Source organism: Eulemur rufifrons, chromosome 9, assembly GCF_041146395.1.
Source record: "Eulemur rufifrons isolate Redbay chromosome 9, OSU_ERuf_1, whole genome shotgun sequence".
In the NCBI taxonomy this organism is placed as follows: domain Eukaryota; kingdom Metazoa; phylum Chordata; class Mammalia; order Primates; family Lemuridae; genus Eulemur; species Eulemur rufifrons.
Genome location: NC_090991.1, coordinates 23,602,799 through 23,618,122, shown reverse-complemented (window position 1 = coordinate 23,618,122; position 15,324 = coordinate 23,602,799). Strand labels below are relative to the sequence as shown.

Sequence of the window (15,324 nt, the reverse complement as noted above, 5' to 3'; positions counted from 1 at the left end):
TTTCCTTGGATAGGTACATAGGCATGGAATTGCTGAGTATGTATGTTTCACTTATTAAGAAGTTGCTAAAGTGTTTCCCAAAGTATCACTTTATTCTCACCAGAAATGTGTGAGGGTTCCGGTTTCTCCACACCCCTGCTAATACTTGCGATCATCTGATTTCAGATGATAGACATTCTAGTAAGTAGTGGACTCTGATTGCAGTTTAATTTACATTTTCCTAATGAGTAATGATGTTGAACATCTTTTCTTGTGTTTATTAGTTGTTCATGTGTCTATCTTTGGTGAAACATCATTGAATGTTTTTTGCTAATTATTTCACATCTTTTGCTCATTTTTAATTGTTGTCTTACTGCATTGAGAGAATTCTTTATATATCCTGGACTTAAGTTATAAGACATATGGTTTGCAAATATTTTTTTGCCAGTCCGTGGCTTGTCTTAATTTTCTTAATGGTGTCTTTTGAAGCACAAAAGTTTTTAATTTGGATGAAATCTAATTTATTGATTTATTTTCATGTTTTGTGTCATATCTAAGAAATCTTTGCCCAATCCAAGCTCACAAAATTTTTCTGCTGTTGTCTTTCCAAAAAGTTTATAATTTTAGCTTACACTTAAGTCCGTAATACATTTTGAGTAAATTTTTGTGCATGATGTGAGAGTCATAAAATATGATTTTGTGTATAAATAGCCAAGTCTCAGCACCATTTGTTGAAAAGACTGTCCTTTCTGCCATTGAATTGTCTTGAGTCCTTTGTTGAAAATCAATTGACCGTAAATATAAGGATTTATTTCTAGACTCTCAGTTACGTTCCATTGAATCTGCTTGTTTTTATACCTCTGAACACTTTGAAATTAGGTCATTTAAGTCCTCCAACTTTTTACCAAAATTGTTTTGGCAATTCTGGGTCCCTTGCATAGCCATATAAATTTTAGGATAAATTTGTTAATTTATATAAACATGCTGGGATTTTAGTAGGGATTACATTGAATCTATAGATCAGTTGGGGAGAATTACAATCTTAACAACATTCTTCTGATCCACGAACATGGAATGTCTCTTGTTTATATTTAATTTCTCTCAGTGGTGTTTTATAATTTCAGTGTACAAGTCTTTATACTCCTTTTGTGAAATTATTCCTAATCATTTTATTGTTTTTGATGCTATTGTCAATAAAATTTTCTTAATTTCATTTTTTGATTTCTCTTTGCTAGTGTAGAGATACAATTGAGTTTATTTTGTGTGTGTCTATCTTGTAGACTATGACTTTCCTGAATACATTTATTCTAGTTTTTTATAATGGATTCTCACGGCCAGGTGTGGTGGCTCACACCTGTAATCCTAGCACTCTGGGAGGCCAAGGCAGGAGGATTGCTTGAGGGCAGGAGTTAGAGACCAGCCTGAGCAAGAGTGAAACCCCGTCTCTACTCAAAGTAGAAAAAATTAGCTGGCCAGGGTGGCAAGAGCCTGTAGTCCCAGCTACTGGGAAGGCTGAGGCAGTAGGATCGCTTGAGCCCAGGAGTTTGAGGTTGCTGTGAGCTAGGCTGACGCCACGGCACTCTAGCCTAGGCATCAGAGTGAGACTCTGTCTCAATAAATAAATAAATAAATAATAAAATAGATTCCTCATATAAGATCATGCTATTTGTGAATAAAGACAGTTTTAATCCTTTCTTTCAAATCTAGAAGCCTTTAGTTTTTACTTAGCCTATCGTACTGTTCAGAACCTCCGGTTCAATGCTGAAAAATAGCAAGAACAGGCATTTTTGCTTTGTTCCAGCTTAGGGGGAAAAGCATTCAGTCTTTTACCATTAAGCATGAGGTTATTTGAGGTTTTTCCATAGATGCCCTTTATCAAGTTGAAGAAATTTCTATTCCTAGTTTGTTGAAAGTTTTTATCTGGAATGGGTGTTGGATTTACAAATGTTTTCTATGCATCTACTGAGATGATCATGTGGTTTTTGTCCTTTATTAAGATGGTATATTACATTAACTGATTTTTGGATGTTTAACTTTGCACTCTTGGGACAAATCCCACCTGGTTATAGGGTATACTTTTTTAGTTGTTAATATATGTTGCTAGATTTAGTTTGCTAATTTTTTTTTTTTTTTTTTTTAAGAGACAAAGTACCACTATGTTGCCCAGGCGAGAGAGTGCATGCCGTGGCTGTTCACAGGCACGATGATAGTGCACTACATCCTTGAACTCCGGGGCTCAAACGATCCTCCTGCCTCAGCCTCCTAAGTAGCTGGGACTATAGGCATGTGCCACTGTGCCTAGCTCAGTTTGCTAATATTTGCTAAGGATTTTTGCTTCTATAGTCATAAGGGCTATTGGTTTGTAGTTTTCTTGTGATGCCTTTGTTTGGCTTTGGTATTAGGATAATACTGGTCTCATAGAATGAATTGGAAAGTGTTGTCCTGTATTCTGAAAGAGTTGGTGAAGGATTGGTATTACTACTACTTTAAATATTTGAGAGAACATTCACCATTGAAGCTTTCTGGGACTGGGCTTTTCTTTGTGGGAAGATTTTTTTAATGACTATTTTAATTTCTGTACTTGTTATAGGTCTATTTGGATTTTCTCTTTCTTCTCAAGTCAGTTTTGATAAATTTGTGTCTTCCTAGGAATTTGTTCATTTTACCTAAGGTATCTAATTTGTTGGCATAAAATTGCTCAAAACATTACTTTATAATTCTGTTGCTTTTGATAATGTCAGTAGCAATGTCCCCTCTTTCACTCTTGATTTTGGAAATTTGTGACTTCTCCTTTTCTTGTTTGTCAATTTTGTTGATCTTTTCAAACAGCTAACTTTTGGTTTTATTGACTTTTTTCTATTGTTTACTGTTTTCTCTTTCATTAGTTTTCACTGTAACCTTTATTTTTTCCTTTATTCTTTTTGTTTTGGGTTTAGTTCTCTTTTTTTTTTTTTTTTCCTCCTTCTTCTTTTTTAGGGTTTCTTAGGGCGGAAGTGTAAATTATTGGTCTAGATCCAGACCTGTTATTGTTGAATTGTCTGTTTCTCCTTTCTATTCTGTCAATTTTTGCTTTATGTATTTTGGGGCTCTGTTGTTATGTATACATTTATAATTATTATATCTTCCTGACAAATTCATGCTCTTATCATTATAAATGTTCCTCTTTGTCTCTAGTGGTATTTCTTATCTTAATGTATATTCTTTTTTTTTTTTTTTTTTTGAGACAGAGTCTCACTCTGTTGCCCGGGCTAGAGTGAGTGCCGTGGTGTCAGTCTAGCTCACAGCAACCCCAAACTCCTGGACTCAAGCAATCCACCTGCCTCAGCCTCCCGAGTAGCTGAGACTACAGGCATGCACCACCATGCCCGGCTAATTTTTCTATATATATTTTTTTAGTTGTCCATATATATATAGACAGACCCCGTAGAGACGGGGTCTGGCTCTTGCTCAGGCTGGTCTCGAACTCCTGAGCTCAAACAATCCACCCGCCTCGGCCTCTCAGAGTGCTAGGATTATAGGTGTGAGCCACCGCGCCCGGCCTTATTCTCTTTCAATCTTAATATAGCTGCTCCAATTCTTTTGTAGTTATGTTATATGGTGTTTTATACTTTTAAGCTATTTGTGTTTTTGACTGTAACATATTTTTCTTATAGACATGTAGTTGGATTTTGGTTTTTTACCTAGTCTCACAGTCTTCATCTTTTGATTGGAAGATTTGGTCCTTTCATATTTAACATAATTATTGATGAGCGTTTTGTTCATTTGTTTCTTCTTTACTCTCCTTTTTGTGTTAAATAGTATATCATTTTAATTGTTTTTTAGATAGATTGACTTTTTTAAAATTGTGGTTTAAGAAACCACATAAGAACCTGGTGCAGTGGTTTGCACTTGTAGTCCCAGCTACTTGGGAGGCTGAGGTGGGAGGACTGTTTGAGCCCAGGAGTTGGAGGCTAGCCTGAGCAATATAGCAAGACCCTATCTCTTAGGAAAAAAACACATAAACTTTACCATCTTAACCACTTTTTTCTTTCCAGGGTATACTGAAACTTAACCATCTTCAAATGTACAATTCAATAGCGTTAAGTATATTTATATAGTTGTGCAACACATCTCCAGAACCTTTGCGTCTCATAAAACCGAAACTCTATACCTATTAAACTACTCCCCACTTCCCCCTCTCTCTAGCCCCTGGAAACCGCTATTCTACTTTCTGTTTCTATGAATTTGACTACTCTGAATACCTCACATAAGCGAAATCATACAGTGTTTGTCTTTTTGTGACTGGCTTGTTTCACTTAGCATAATGCCTCAAGGTTCATTCATGTTGTAGCATATGTCAGCATTTCCACCCTTTTAAGGCTCTATAATATTCCATTGTATGTATATACCAAATTTTGTTTATCCATTTATCTGCTGATGGACATTGAGTTGCTATCACCTCTTGGCTATTGTGAATAATGCCGCTATGAACATGGGGATGCAAATGTCTCGTTGAGGTCCCGCTTTCAATTCTTTTAGATACGTACCCTGAAGTGGGATTGCTTGATCATACGTAGTGCTATTTGTAATTTTTTGAGGAACCGTTTTCCATAGCAGCTGCCCCATTTTACATTCCTGCTAACAGCGTACAAGGATTTCAATTTCTCTACATCCTCACTAAAATATATTTTCTGTTTTGTTTTGCATTTTTATGTATTTATTTATAGATAGGGTCTTGCTATGTTGCCCAGGCTGGACTGCAGAGGCTATTCACAGGCATGATCATAGTGCACTGCATCCTTGAACTCCTGGCCTCAAATAGTTCTCCTGCCTCGGCCTCCTAAGTAGCAGGGACTATAGGTATGTGCCCCTGTGTCCAGCTTTGTTTTGTCAATAGTAGCCATCCTAATGAGTGTGAGGTGACATCTCTTTGTAGTTTTGATTAGCATTTCCCTAATGATAGTGGTGTTGAACATCTTATGTGTTTGTTGGCCAGTTATATCATCTTTGGAGAAATGTCTAAGTTCTTTGCCCATTTTTTAATAGTTACTTGGTTTTGTTGTTGTTGAGTTGCAGGAGTTCTTTATTATTCTGGATATTAACCCTTATCAGACACAGGATTTGCATTTACTATATGTATTTAAGTCATTTTTATAGTGGCTGTTCTAAGGATTACATCACAATCTATTTGAAATTAATACTAACTTAATTCTGGCAATGTATAGAAACTTGGTTGTAATATAACTCTGTGTTTCTTCCCCCTTATTTGTGTGATTGTCTTATCCTGTAAACCCCAAAATACAGCAGTATAATTTTTTTATGCAATCTTATGTCTTAACGATGTTAAAGCTAAAAGAACACTGGCACGGTTTTTATATTTACCCACGTGTTTACCTTTTTCAAGCACCTTTTCATTTCTTTATGTAGACATGAATTACCACCTGGAGTAGTTTCTCCTGTGTGGACGTGTGGAGAACTGATCAAGACTCCCCTGTGGCTGTCTCAATTGCCATTTCTGTTAAATTTATGGCTAGGCCGCTGGACTATTGCTTGAACCAACCAGGAGCACAACCTCAGGCTACCTGAGCCATTGGTCTTCCTTGCATGTCTGTTACTGAGGTTGCTACTGTTGCTGACAATTCCGCTGGGCATGGAATGTTTTTATCCCACAATCCTAGATTAGAATCTTTCTGGAGCTGGCAGAGATCTTAAGGATCTTCTCATTCTCATTCTTTTCACATTTCAGGGAAAGCAAGACTCCAGGAAGCCCTGGAGCTACAAGGCCCCACCGTGAGGGCAGCCAGAGACCGGCCTGCTGACGGGCTGCACTGCTCCTTGTGGCCCTTGCGCTTACCGTGCATGCAGCTTGTGCCTAGGGACGGTCCTTAGACCCGCCCTCACCAGGGCGATGGTCCTTCAACAATGCCCTGTGAGGAAGGAGCCTCCCGAGTGATGACAGGTCCCTAATCTTGTGAGCGCAGGAAGGCACAGGGCGTGGAGAAACCGGACACGTATTGGGAATTTGCTACTAATGCTCAGCACTTGATTCATGTTAAATAACTTAATGTAATTTTTCAAAAAGCCCCATTGAGGTCCCTATTATTATCCACATCTCACAGATGAGGAGTCAGGAACTTGCCCACGGGCAGGAGGGAGGGACGGGACAGTAGAGATCAGCTCAGGCTTATTCCAAAGTCTGTGCTCTGTAAGCGGCTAGGAAAGGACCTGTTAGCTCGGGCAAGAATGATCTCTTAGTTTTTTCCTAATTCCAAGCTTGGACTTTCATAGTGTCCCTCCTCACCTCCATCCTTCCTGTTTACCCCAGAAGGCCAGTCATCAAATCGGGACGTTTGGGATCAGACCCATCAACCAGCCCCTCTTCTGTCCATCTCCTCATGGTTCCTTACGGGCTGAGCCCGCTGTGTGGCGCCAGGTCCTCTAAGGGACGAGGCTCCCTTATCCTGCCTCTCCACCAACCACAGGGAATCCTGTGTTTTGGCAGATTTTGCTTGCTAAAATACTGCATTTATGAAGATGTCCTATTGCCATCACTTACTACCAACTGCCCATTAGAGCTTCCACCAGCACAATGCAGGCAGTGCTGCAATCCCTGGGTTAGGAAAACTCCAGTCAACACAAAGACAACAGCACAGTGTCTCTACTCCCGTCTCTACTAAAAATAGAAAGAAATTATTTGGACAACTAAAAATACAGATAGAAAAAATTAGCCGGGCATGGTGGCGCATGCCTGTAGTCCCAGCTACTCGGGAGGCTGAGGCAGTAGGATCGTTTAAGCCCAGGAGTTTGAGGTTGCTGTGAGCTAGGCTGACGCCACGGCACTCTAGCCCGGGCAACAGAGCCAGACTCTGTCTCAAAAAAAAAAAAAAAAAAAAGAAAATCGCCTATAGTCACCCACTGTTATTTCTGTGCCTCCTACGGCTGTCCTGGGCCTCCTGTCCTGGGTGGCCCCTCCAGCTCGGAGATGCCACACACGATGGAGCTGAGCTTGGACCCAGATTTCTTGGCACCCAAGACCATGCTGTTTCCATTCAATCAGGCTAAACCTTATGCCCATAAACCATCAGATGTATCTACTCTTCAGGACAAAGCCTTGCTCCTTGGCCCAGCATGAAAGGATCTTGCTTTTTCAGATCTCATTGTCCATCACTCCCCCAGTGTCAGCTCTGCTCCCCCTCAACATTCCCAGCGTCCCTTGAATAACTGCAGATGTCAATGCCCTGGCCTAGAACACCCTCCATCTCCCTCTGCCCGCGTCTGTCTGTACCACCACTTTGGCCCTTGCCCTCTGCCCCACGGCGTGGGTCAGGGCAGGCCCAGGGGTTATCCTCCTTGTGCCCAGGCCCGCGGAGCCAGCCGTTTGGATGAAGGTTCAGCCCCAGCTCGGCGCCTGTCTAGCTTCTCCCCGCAGCCTGGCACTGAGCCTCGCGCGGCGGCAGCGCGGCAAAGAGCCTGCCTGCGTGGTCGTTAGGCATCTGCATTCAGCACTGTGTTCTTATTTTTCAGTTGGGGAAAGTGGGCCTAGGACTGGATCACAGAACCCTCACTCTTCAGTCTGTTCCTCATTACCCTAAAGTAACGTCAATGAGGGTTTAAAATTTCCTTTTACTAAAAAGACTGGTGAAGAAGGTTTCACTCCCCAGCAGAAGAAAACGCTGTATCAGCCGGGTTCCACGGCAGAAGCAGAATCTTTTCCTATCAACCTTGCCGACTTTTCCCGGAACCGCCGACAGGTGCTGGCTCAGAGCAGGGGAGCCGTTCTCACCTGCCTGCTTGGCGGAGGAAGGAAGAGTGCCAAGGCCTCTCTGCCCAGAGGGCTGCAGCTGGAGGCAGGGTAGCAGTTTTCCCACTGGATCCTGATCTCCCTCCTTGCTCCCCTTTCTAGAACATCTCGCTTAGAGTGATTCGAATTGCTATTTTCTTAATATTTTATTTCAAGTAGAAAAAGCCGCCCTTTGCTTTGCAACATATCCCAGAGAGGCAGACACAGAACTGAGTCCAGTATCGGCAAAGGCCAGTGGGTCCCCTCCCCGCTCTCCTGTGGCCTGTACCTTCCTTTACAGGTAGGTGCGCAGGCTGTGGTGCTGTTCCTGTCTCAATCACAGGGGTTCACAGATAGCTTCTGCAGACAGGGAAACCGAGGCAGAGGGTTGCGGGCACACAGTCATGCATTTCCTGCCCCTGGTGCCTTTTAGTGTCTAGAGTTAAAGATTAATTCATTTACTAAATCATTAAGAAAACCTAAAACCTCTCCCTAAAATCTTGAACAGTTATGTGGCCCCAGTGTTTACCCTGAGTGTGTCAGAACAGTCTCAACTTCCTGTGTGCTGGGAAGGGGACTCTGAGGACAGTGAACTCACGGCTTCAAAGGCTCTGGAGCTGTTATCCTCATGAATCAGTTCCTTCTTCCTTGTGGCCTTTCTTGTCCCTGCCCTAAACCCATTCTCTTGCTGGGGGGACACCCCCCACCAGCACCCCATTCGCTCTCAGCAGGTAGAATTTTCCCCCATTCTGAAAAACACAACCAGAAACTAAGGAACTAACTCTCAGCCGTGGGGCCCCAGAGTGTTGATGGCCTTGCAGAATTTGTCTCGATGCAGCCAGTAAGACAGCGCTGGCCAAGGCCAGCTTCTTCCTGCCGGCCGGGTCCATCCTGACGCTAGGCCGGGGGACAAGGGGTGCTGGGTGCTGCAGGGCCGGGAGGGGCTCACCCCCCTGCTCCCTTGCTGAAAATGGAACAAGAGATGAGGTGTCCAGGCAGGGATTGAAATGACAAACTGTGACTCTTCTACAAATGTGGAGGTTTATTTCAACAAAATGTGAAAAGAGTACATTTGAAGCTCCGTCCTCATCAGGGTGTGTGTCCATCAAATTCTCACTGGGACAAGCGAAGGCTGCTCTGTGAGCAAAGTGAACAGATAATACGGCCGTCCCGGCTCAAGCAGGTCTCGGTCAATACACCGTTTATACTCCTGCCTCAGTAACCTTGCGTGTGGAGTGGGCCGTGGGGGAATCGGATCGCTCACGTTCTGTGGCTCTTCCCGATTTCTCCATAGGAAAAATCCCTGTCCAGGGTGAGACCTACAGTGAGAGCTCTGGGGCTGGGGGAGTGGGCATGACAGGGTTGTAGAGAGGAAATGTACTCGCTTGTGTCATAATTTGGCGGGGAGAGGGGAGGTACACGAGTGTAACCCACCCGGCGTCTGAAGGAATGCCGGGCCGGGCCTCGCGGGGAGTGCAGGGCTTTGTACCACCTGTAGGTGTGTGGGATTTGGCTATTGCAGAGAAGTACAGAGGAATATCTGGTCAAAAACGAACCCAATTCTTTCTTACTAGGAAAGCAAATAACCAGCAACCGGGGATGTGTCTTCTTGGACTGAGAACTATCCCCACTTTTTATGCCCTTCTTTGAAGGTGCCAAACACCTGCCCCTCCTGCCAGGGCAGACCGGCTGCGGCCCTGGCTCCTGGGGCCGTCAGCTGTGTGTCCTGGCCACCTCTCTGCACAGATAGTGCCTGCAGAAGGTGGGGGGTGGGGGGCGCGGCGGCTTTCCTGTGTGTGAACTATAGGGTTAAGGCTCAAACTGTAGTGTGTACAAGCGTTTGTGCCACTGCTGCTCCAACGCCTTAGTGATTTCCTCCTTGGTCGTCAGCGACAAATGCAATTAGCTGCGCTGTAGGAACCGGATGCTCCACCAGCCCTGATCACCTGCCACTCTTGCTTTAGGAACACCAGTGGGGGACTCAGTATGCGCTTTTCTTGAATAAACTGGTTGTTGAAAATAAGCTCCCCCCTCCCTCCCCAGGCGGCCCTGCTGCTGGCCGGCAGGGACCAGGGAGCCTGGAAGACAGCAGCACCATGACTGAGTTGGAAAGAACCTTAAGGGCACGTGGATCCTGTGTTTCCTGGAAGCGTCCCCACACTGGGAAGACCAGTTCCTGGTGCTGAGGGCATAGCCATCACCAGTGTCCTTTCAGCAGCTGTGGGGAGACCCGCTGCATCTGTTGCCTGTGTACATTCTGGGGAAGAGACCAGACCCAAGGAGAGTAGGAATGTCAGTTGCAAGGAAGGTCGCCCTGGAAACAGGGCTGAGTGACTCTGTAGGCACTATTTACTTCTTGAAACTATCAAAGCTCCAGGCTTCATAGTGACAACATTCCAAGTCCTAAAAAGAGAGACTATCTGGCCCCCTCTCCATGTGGCAAGAGTGACCAGTTTCCCTCAGTGAAAGAAAGGGCAGCCCCCTCTGGCTCCTCCTCTGCCACGTCAGGCTACAGCACTGCCTGTGGGGCCCCTCACACACCGGCCAGACAGCCAGGCAGGCAGTGCCGAGGAGGCTACAGGTGGGCCAGCCATCTTTCCATTTGTTCTACGAGAATTTAACCCCAGGTTGAGAGACTCTCTAAATCAAGAATAACTTGGGTCTATTTTCTTTCTCTGCTTCTTGGATCTTGGTTTTAGCCCTCATCTTTGAGTTCCCATGGAGCTTGCAGTAGGTTTCATGCTCTAATTTTTCTTCATAAATAGGTACCTCGGTGTGGTTAAACTGGGACTCATTTCTTTCCAGTGCCTAGTGTGTGTCAGGGTAATAAACAACGGGCTTAAGGTTTCCTCTTCTCCCTAGCCCCTGCCCTCCTCTGCTGCCTGTGGCCGCGGCTCATGGGGCCGGGGCTGACAGGGGCTGCTGACAGCCTGTGGCTCCTCACACTGCCCCGCGCTGGGGCCGAGGGGCCGTCGGGACAGGAGCGGCAGCTCTGCTTTTGGGTAGTAAGACCTCATGGTACATGCTTGTACCTTTCATTGTCTTCTCAGTCTTGTGCAGGGAGAGAGGACCGGAGCCACAGCCAGGGTAATAAATACTGGATGGGACAGGTGTGACCGGCGGGCTGGAGGGGCCTTTGTGATCCTGGATCCCAGGATGTCATGCATGACCTGAAACACCTGAGGGGAAGCAATTTGCCACTTTGACTCCAGTGCTGGGTCTCCTGTGCCTTCTTATTACAGTGGTTTCAGTCGTAAAAGGCAGGTCTAGCCCTTGTGTCCAGAGCCAGGGCAGGGATGGGCAGGAAGCTCTTCCTACGTGGACGGGGAATCCATTGTGGAGAGGATCCGTATGACTTCTGCTCGCTGAGTGGGAGAGATGTGCTGGGTCATGTGGACGATGGAATCCATGGCAACCTCTGGATTGGCCTGGACCAAGCTGGGGAGGAAGATTGGGGATGGTGAAGAAAAGAGAGAGGCAAAAGTATCTAGATCAGGGCTGAAGAATTGCGCAATAAACATGCTAAATAGTCCACGGCAGACACTTTAGCCACTGCCTCGCCTGATTGGTTCTCCCACATTACAAGTAGCCCCAGCAGCCAAGGTGTAGTGCAAGATGAACCTGAAATATTTGCTCAGCTGGAAAGGAAGGAATTTTTAAAAGCCCTGAAAACAAAAACAATGGAGGCATGTCCCCAAGACAGCAGAGTCTGCATGAAAGGGGCTCCTGCTGGCTACATCTGGGATAATTTGGGCATCAAATAAGCACAGTAATGAGTTATAAACTACTGAAAAATAGAAATTCATCAGTCTATAGCAATAATGGATATATAAATGAATTGGGACGAGTGAGGACTTGGTGAGTGGTGACGGGTAACGGTGGAGGGTGTGCTGGAGTTGGAAGGTTGTCATTTTGCAACCTCATTGTAAAGGCTGCATCAGGCAGGAATCAATCACCCATGGGTGCTAAATCTTCGGGGAGATGTCGATGAGGAGCAAGATATTGCATGGACTTAAAATGTCTCCCCACAGGCCACTTATTATGTGCAGGAAGGGCTGGGGAGGTGGGAGGGGGTGGCAGATCGGTAATTATACAGTAGAGAAGTTGGGTGACATCTTGACCAGGTGATGGAAATTAACACTGGGAGGGCAGGTGAGCATCATGTGCCACCAAACATGGTCCCCTGTGCTGTCCACACTGTCAGGAATGCAACATGCTGGCCAGAACACAGAGCCTGAATCTCATCATAAGGAAACATCAGGCAAACTCAAAAATAGCATGTTCTACGAATGGCAGATTTCAGATAAAAGTTTTTAAGCAATGTTAAATTTACTGAAGTGGATCATTTTACTATGGGTCTCTAAGAGAATAGCCCTGTTCTTAGCAAATGCACATGGAAGCATTTGGGGGTAAAGGGCCATGATATATGTAATTTAGAAAGAGGAAAAACTGTGCGTACGTGGTGGGGAGAGCAAGCACTCTCACAAGTAGCAGAGCAAGTGGAGTAAAACATAAATGCTAGGGGAACCTGGGACAGATACATAGAGGTGTTCTTTGTACTGCTTTTAGTTTTATAACTTTTCTGTAAGTGAAATATTTCCAGATAAAGCTTTATAAAAACACCCCCGCAGGCTCCAGCACCCATCCTAGGGAGAAGACTGAGGCCTCCAGAAGGATACAGCTGCCCTCGGCTGGGGCAGGGAGGGGACGGCCCCGCAGTAAGCTCTCCTCCCAGAACCGCCCATCTGGTTGGAGTATCAGCACTCAGAGCTAATAGGTGGGCACAATGAACTAAGCCTTCATCTAGCTGAGATTACTAAGATCCCCTGGGGAGCAGTAGCTGAGAAAGAATTGTGCTTCAGGGCTACATTTGTATCTGTGGGTCAACTACAGCAGTCTCCAACAGCGAGAGACCGCAGCGACCGTAAGGCATCATCAGCTCATGATTTGTTCTGAAACTTTTAATTCCAAAGAAATTAGCCCCACTGCTCTAGAGGAGCCCCCACTGCCGGTCTCACCTGCGGATCTGCTTGAGGACGTAGTCTCTGCTGATGCATTTGATGTTCTCCTCTATTACTGAGCGGACACCATCTTCCTCTGTCAGCTGCTTCTCCAGCCATTCCACAAGATCCTTATTATTGTCCCAAACATAGGCCTGCAAACAGAGGACTCTTGGTCAAACACCAGGGGTCAAGCCAGGCCTGGACACCCTGACTGTTCAATCTCTGAAAACCTTTCTCCAAAAGTTCGCTCAACGTAAAAACGGTCACGATTCCCCTTTACTGCTGGCATCGTAGCAGTCGTAGGAAACAGGCCTCAAGACAGGGGCTTCCCTCCTTTTCCCTTCCTTCCATGGACACACACACACATCCAAAGCCTCCACCTGGGCTCTCCTGAGGGCGCCAGTGCTCACACTCGGACTCCAGGTATATCTACCTGTTCCACAAAGGCTAAGAGAATGCAATAACCTGACAGATTGGAGAGAACCAGTTAAAAGCCCACGTTACTCAGTAAAACATGATTGAGAGCAAAAGGTTGTTTCCTTGGTGCTTTGCTTTTGGAGGAACTGAGACAATTCCTCAAGTGGCACTTTCTAGTCCCAGCCAGGCCTGGCAGATAAGGTCCGGGGCTGTGCCTCAGCCCTCGGGTTGTGGAAGTCTCCCACCGTCTTTCAACAGGCGTGGAGGGGGACTGATGTGACAAAGTGCTGTCACTAGGGTAGAGCCACCAGGTCAGAAACCTAACCCCCATTTTGTTATCTATGAGAGTATTCAAAAGGGTCATGACGTCTGTAACCCTGAAAGTCTCAACAAATCACCTCTCCCCCTTTTTTTCAAGATCATTTAGCTGAGTATTTCCTAGGTAGTTGACTACATAATAATTCAGGAGTGTGTTAGAAGCCTAATAGCCTTCTCCTTGCTCTCTTCTCCTCTCATTTTCTTTACAAATCATTTAGGAATCGTTTTGTTAATGGTTTCCGGAAAACCAAGTACCACCATTAGGGCTCATTCATATTTATGTCATTTTGTTTGGGTAATTAAACACAAAGCTCCTCATTTAAAGGTGCGCTATCCTTCTCTGTTATCACTAACGAAGTCAAAGTCAGAATGACAATGAGTTTGGTGCTGTAATTTAATAGGTGGGTGCGTTAGGGACTCTCTGAGGCTTTGAGGCTCGAGATGTGGCTACAGGAAACCGGTACACAAGCACTGGCACAAAAGCCGCAGCTGTTAACGACAGGGCCTACAAAGGCACAGAGGAAATGTTTCCATCATGCCGAGAGACACCAAGCAGTAAGAAACTGAGCACAGGGCTGTTTTCTAACTTCTATTTGATGCCTTTAAAAACAATGTTTTCTTTTCAGACTCTCACTTCCCATCCCTCCCTTAGCTGGCCAGTTAGCTGTGACTGGTTAGTTATTATATGCCGGGTCACTCACTTCCACATTTCTAAACATTCTTAAGGAGTCCTTTACTTTCGAAGGATTAAGGATTCCCAGGATTAAGGATCAGCAATGTGCCTTTTCTAGCTCTCTGTCCATTTCTTTTAAATTCATATGCCATTTAGAGCCCCTCTGCCCAGCTGTTTGTAATCACTGATGAAAAGAGCAGCTCTTCCTTCGGTTAGGTGGTGTGGCCAAGACAGCGCAAACCTGAGCGAGCCTTTCCCACCTCTCTGCGCTGGGCAAGTGTTTTGCTCCTAAAGACAGGTGCTGCCACGTCAATCCCTGTGGAAAAGTGCGGCACTGTTTCCCCACGTGTTTGTCCCAGGTGGCTGCCCACCCACGTGTGGGCGCCCCTGGACTCCCGACCACTGCCACCTCCATTGCCACACTGCCACTTCCATCACTGGGAATTTGTATTTGCACTCCATGGTTTGAGGACTTCTACACATTCCCCTACTTACGAAGATTTGGGGGGGGGGGGGAGGAAAAAAATAAAACAATGACTGCTTCTTCGGTTTCAGAATGAAAAAAAAAAAAAACCACCTAAGATTTTTTGATTTACTCAAGAATCCCAAAGCCTTTAGTTTGGGAGAATATTTAATACTCTTATTAATCATTTTTAATCCGTTTGCTTTTAATTAAGAAACAGCATGATGCTTTCCTATCAACATATGCCAGGGAGCAGATTAATTGTGGCTTAAGATAACTCTCCTTGATTGGTGTAATGTATTAGCTAACGAGACGCCTGCCTCTAACGCTGCTCAGACGCTACGCTGGAAAGCCAGCTACCCTCCAGAGAAAACTCGTCTGCTTTCGCCTCCTGCAGCCACACAGTATCCTAGGTGTTTAAACATTTTGAAAAGTTCCCAGACAGGATTAGAGCAGTACATTCCAAGTTCTACACGTACTTGGGCCCTACGTGTAAATGGTCTGTTTACTCAAAGTACAACAGCTGGATGACGACCACCCTGCCGAAGCCCCAGTAAGGCGCAGCCTGCAGTCCGGAGTACGCAAAGGCAAAGCGTCACAAGTCCTAATCAACTGCCTTTTTAGCAAGACTAAACAAACTTACGTACCCATAGTGCCACTGGTTTTTCTCAGCAGACCTGGGAGGGTTAACATAATTTGCCCCACTGGGTTA

General features: G+C 45.2%; 1 protein-coding gene across 2 annotated transcripts in view; it reads right to left on the bottom strand.

The window, feature by feature from the left end:
- Positions 1-8,784: 8,784 nt before the first annotated feature.
- Positions 8,785-15,324, bottom strand: part of ACACA (acetyl-CoA carboxylase alpha) — a 233,382-nt gene continuing 226,842 nt past the window's right edge. For both annotated transcript variants that reach the window (XM_069482312.1, XM_069482311.1), the window contains 2 exons: positions 12,757-12,893; positions 8,785-11,176 (listed from right to left, as the gene is read on the bottom strand). In XM_069482312.1, the coding sequence (XP_069338413.1) occupies positions 11,053-11,176; positions 12,757-12,893 (261 nt within the window). In that variant the 3' untranslated portion in view covers positions 8,785-11,052. The remainder of the gene's footprint in view (positions 11,177-12,756; positions 12,894-15,324) is intronic.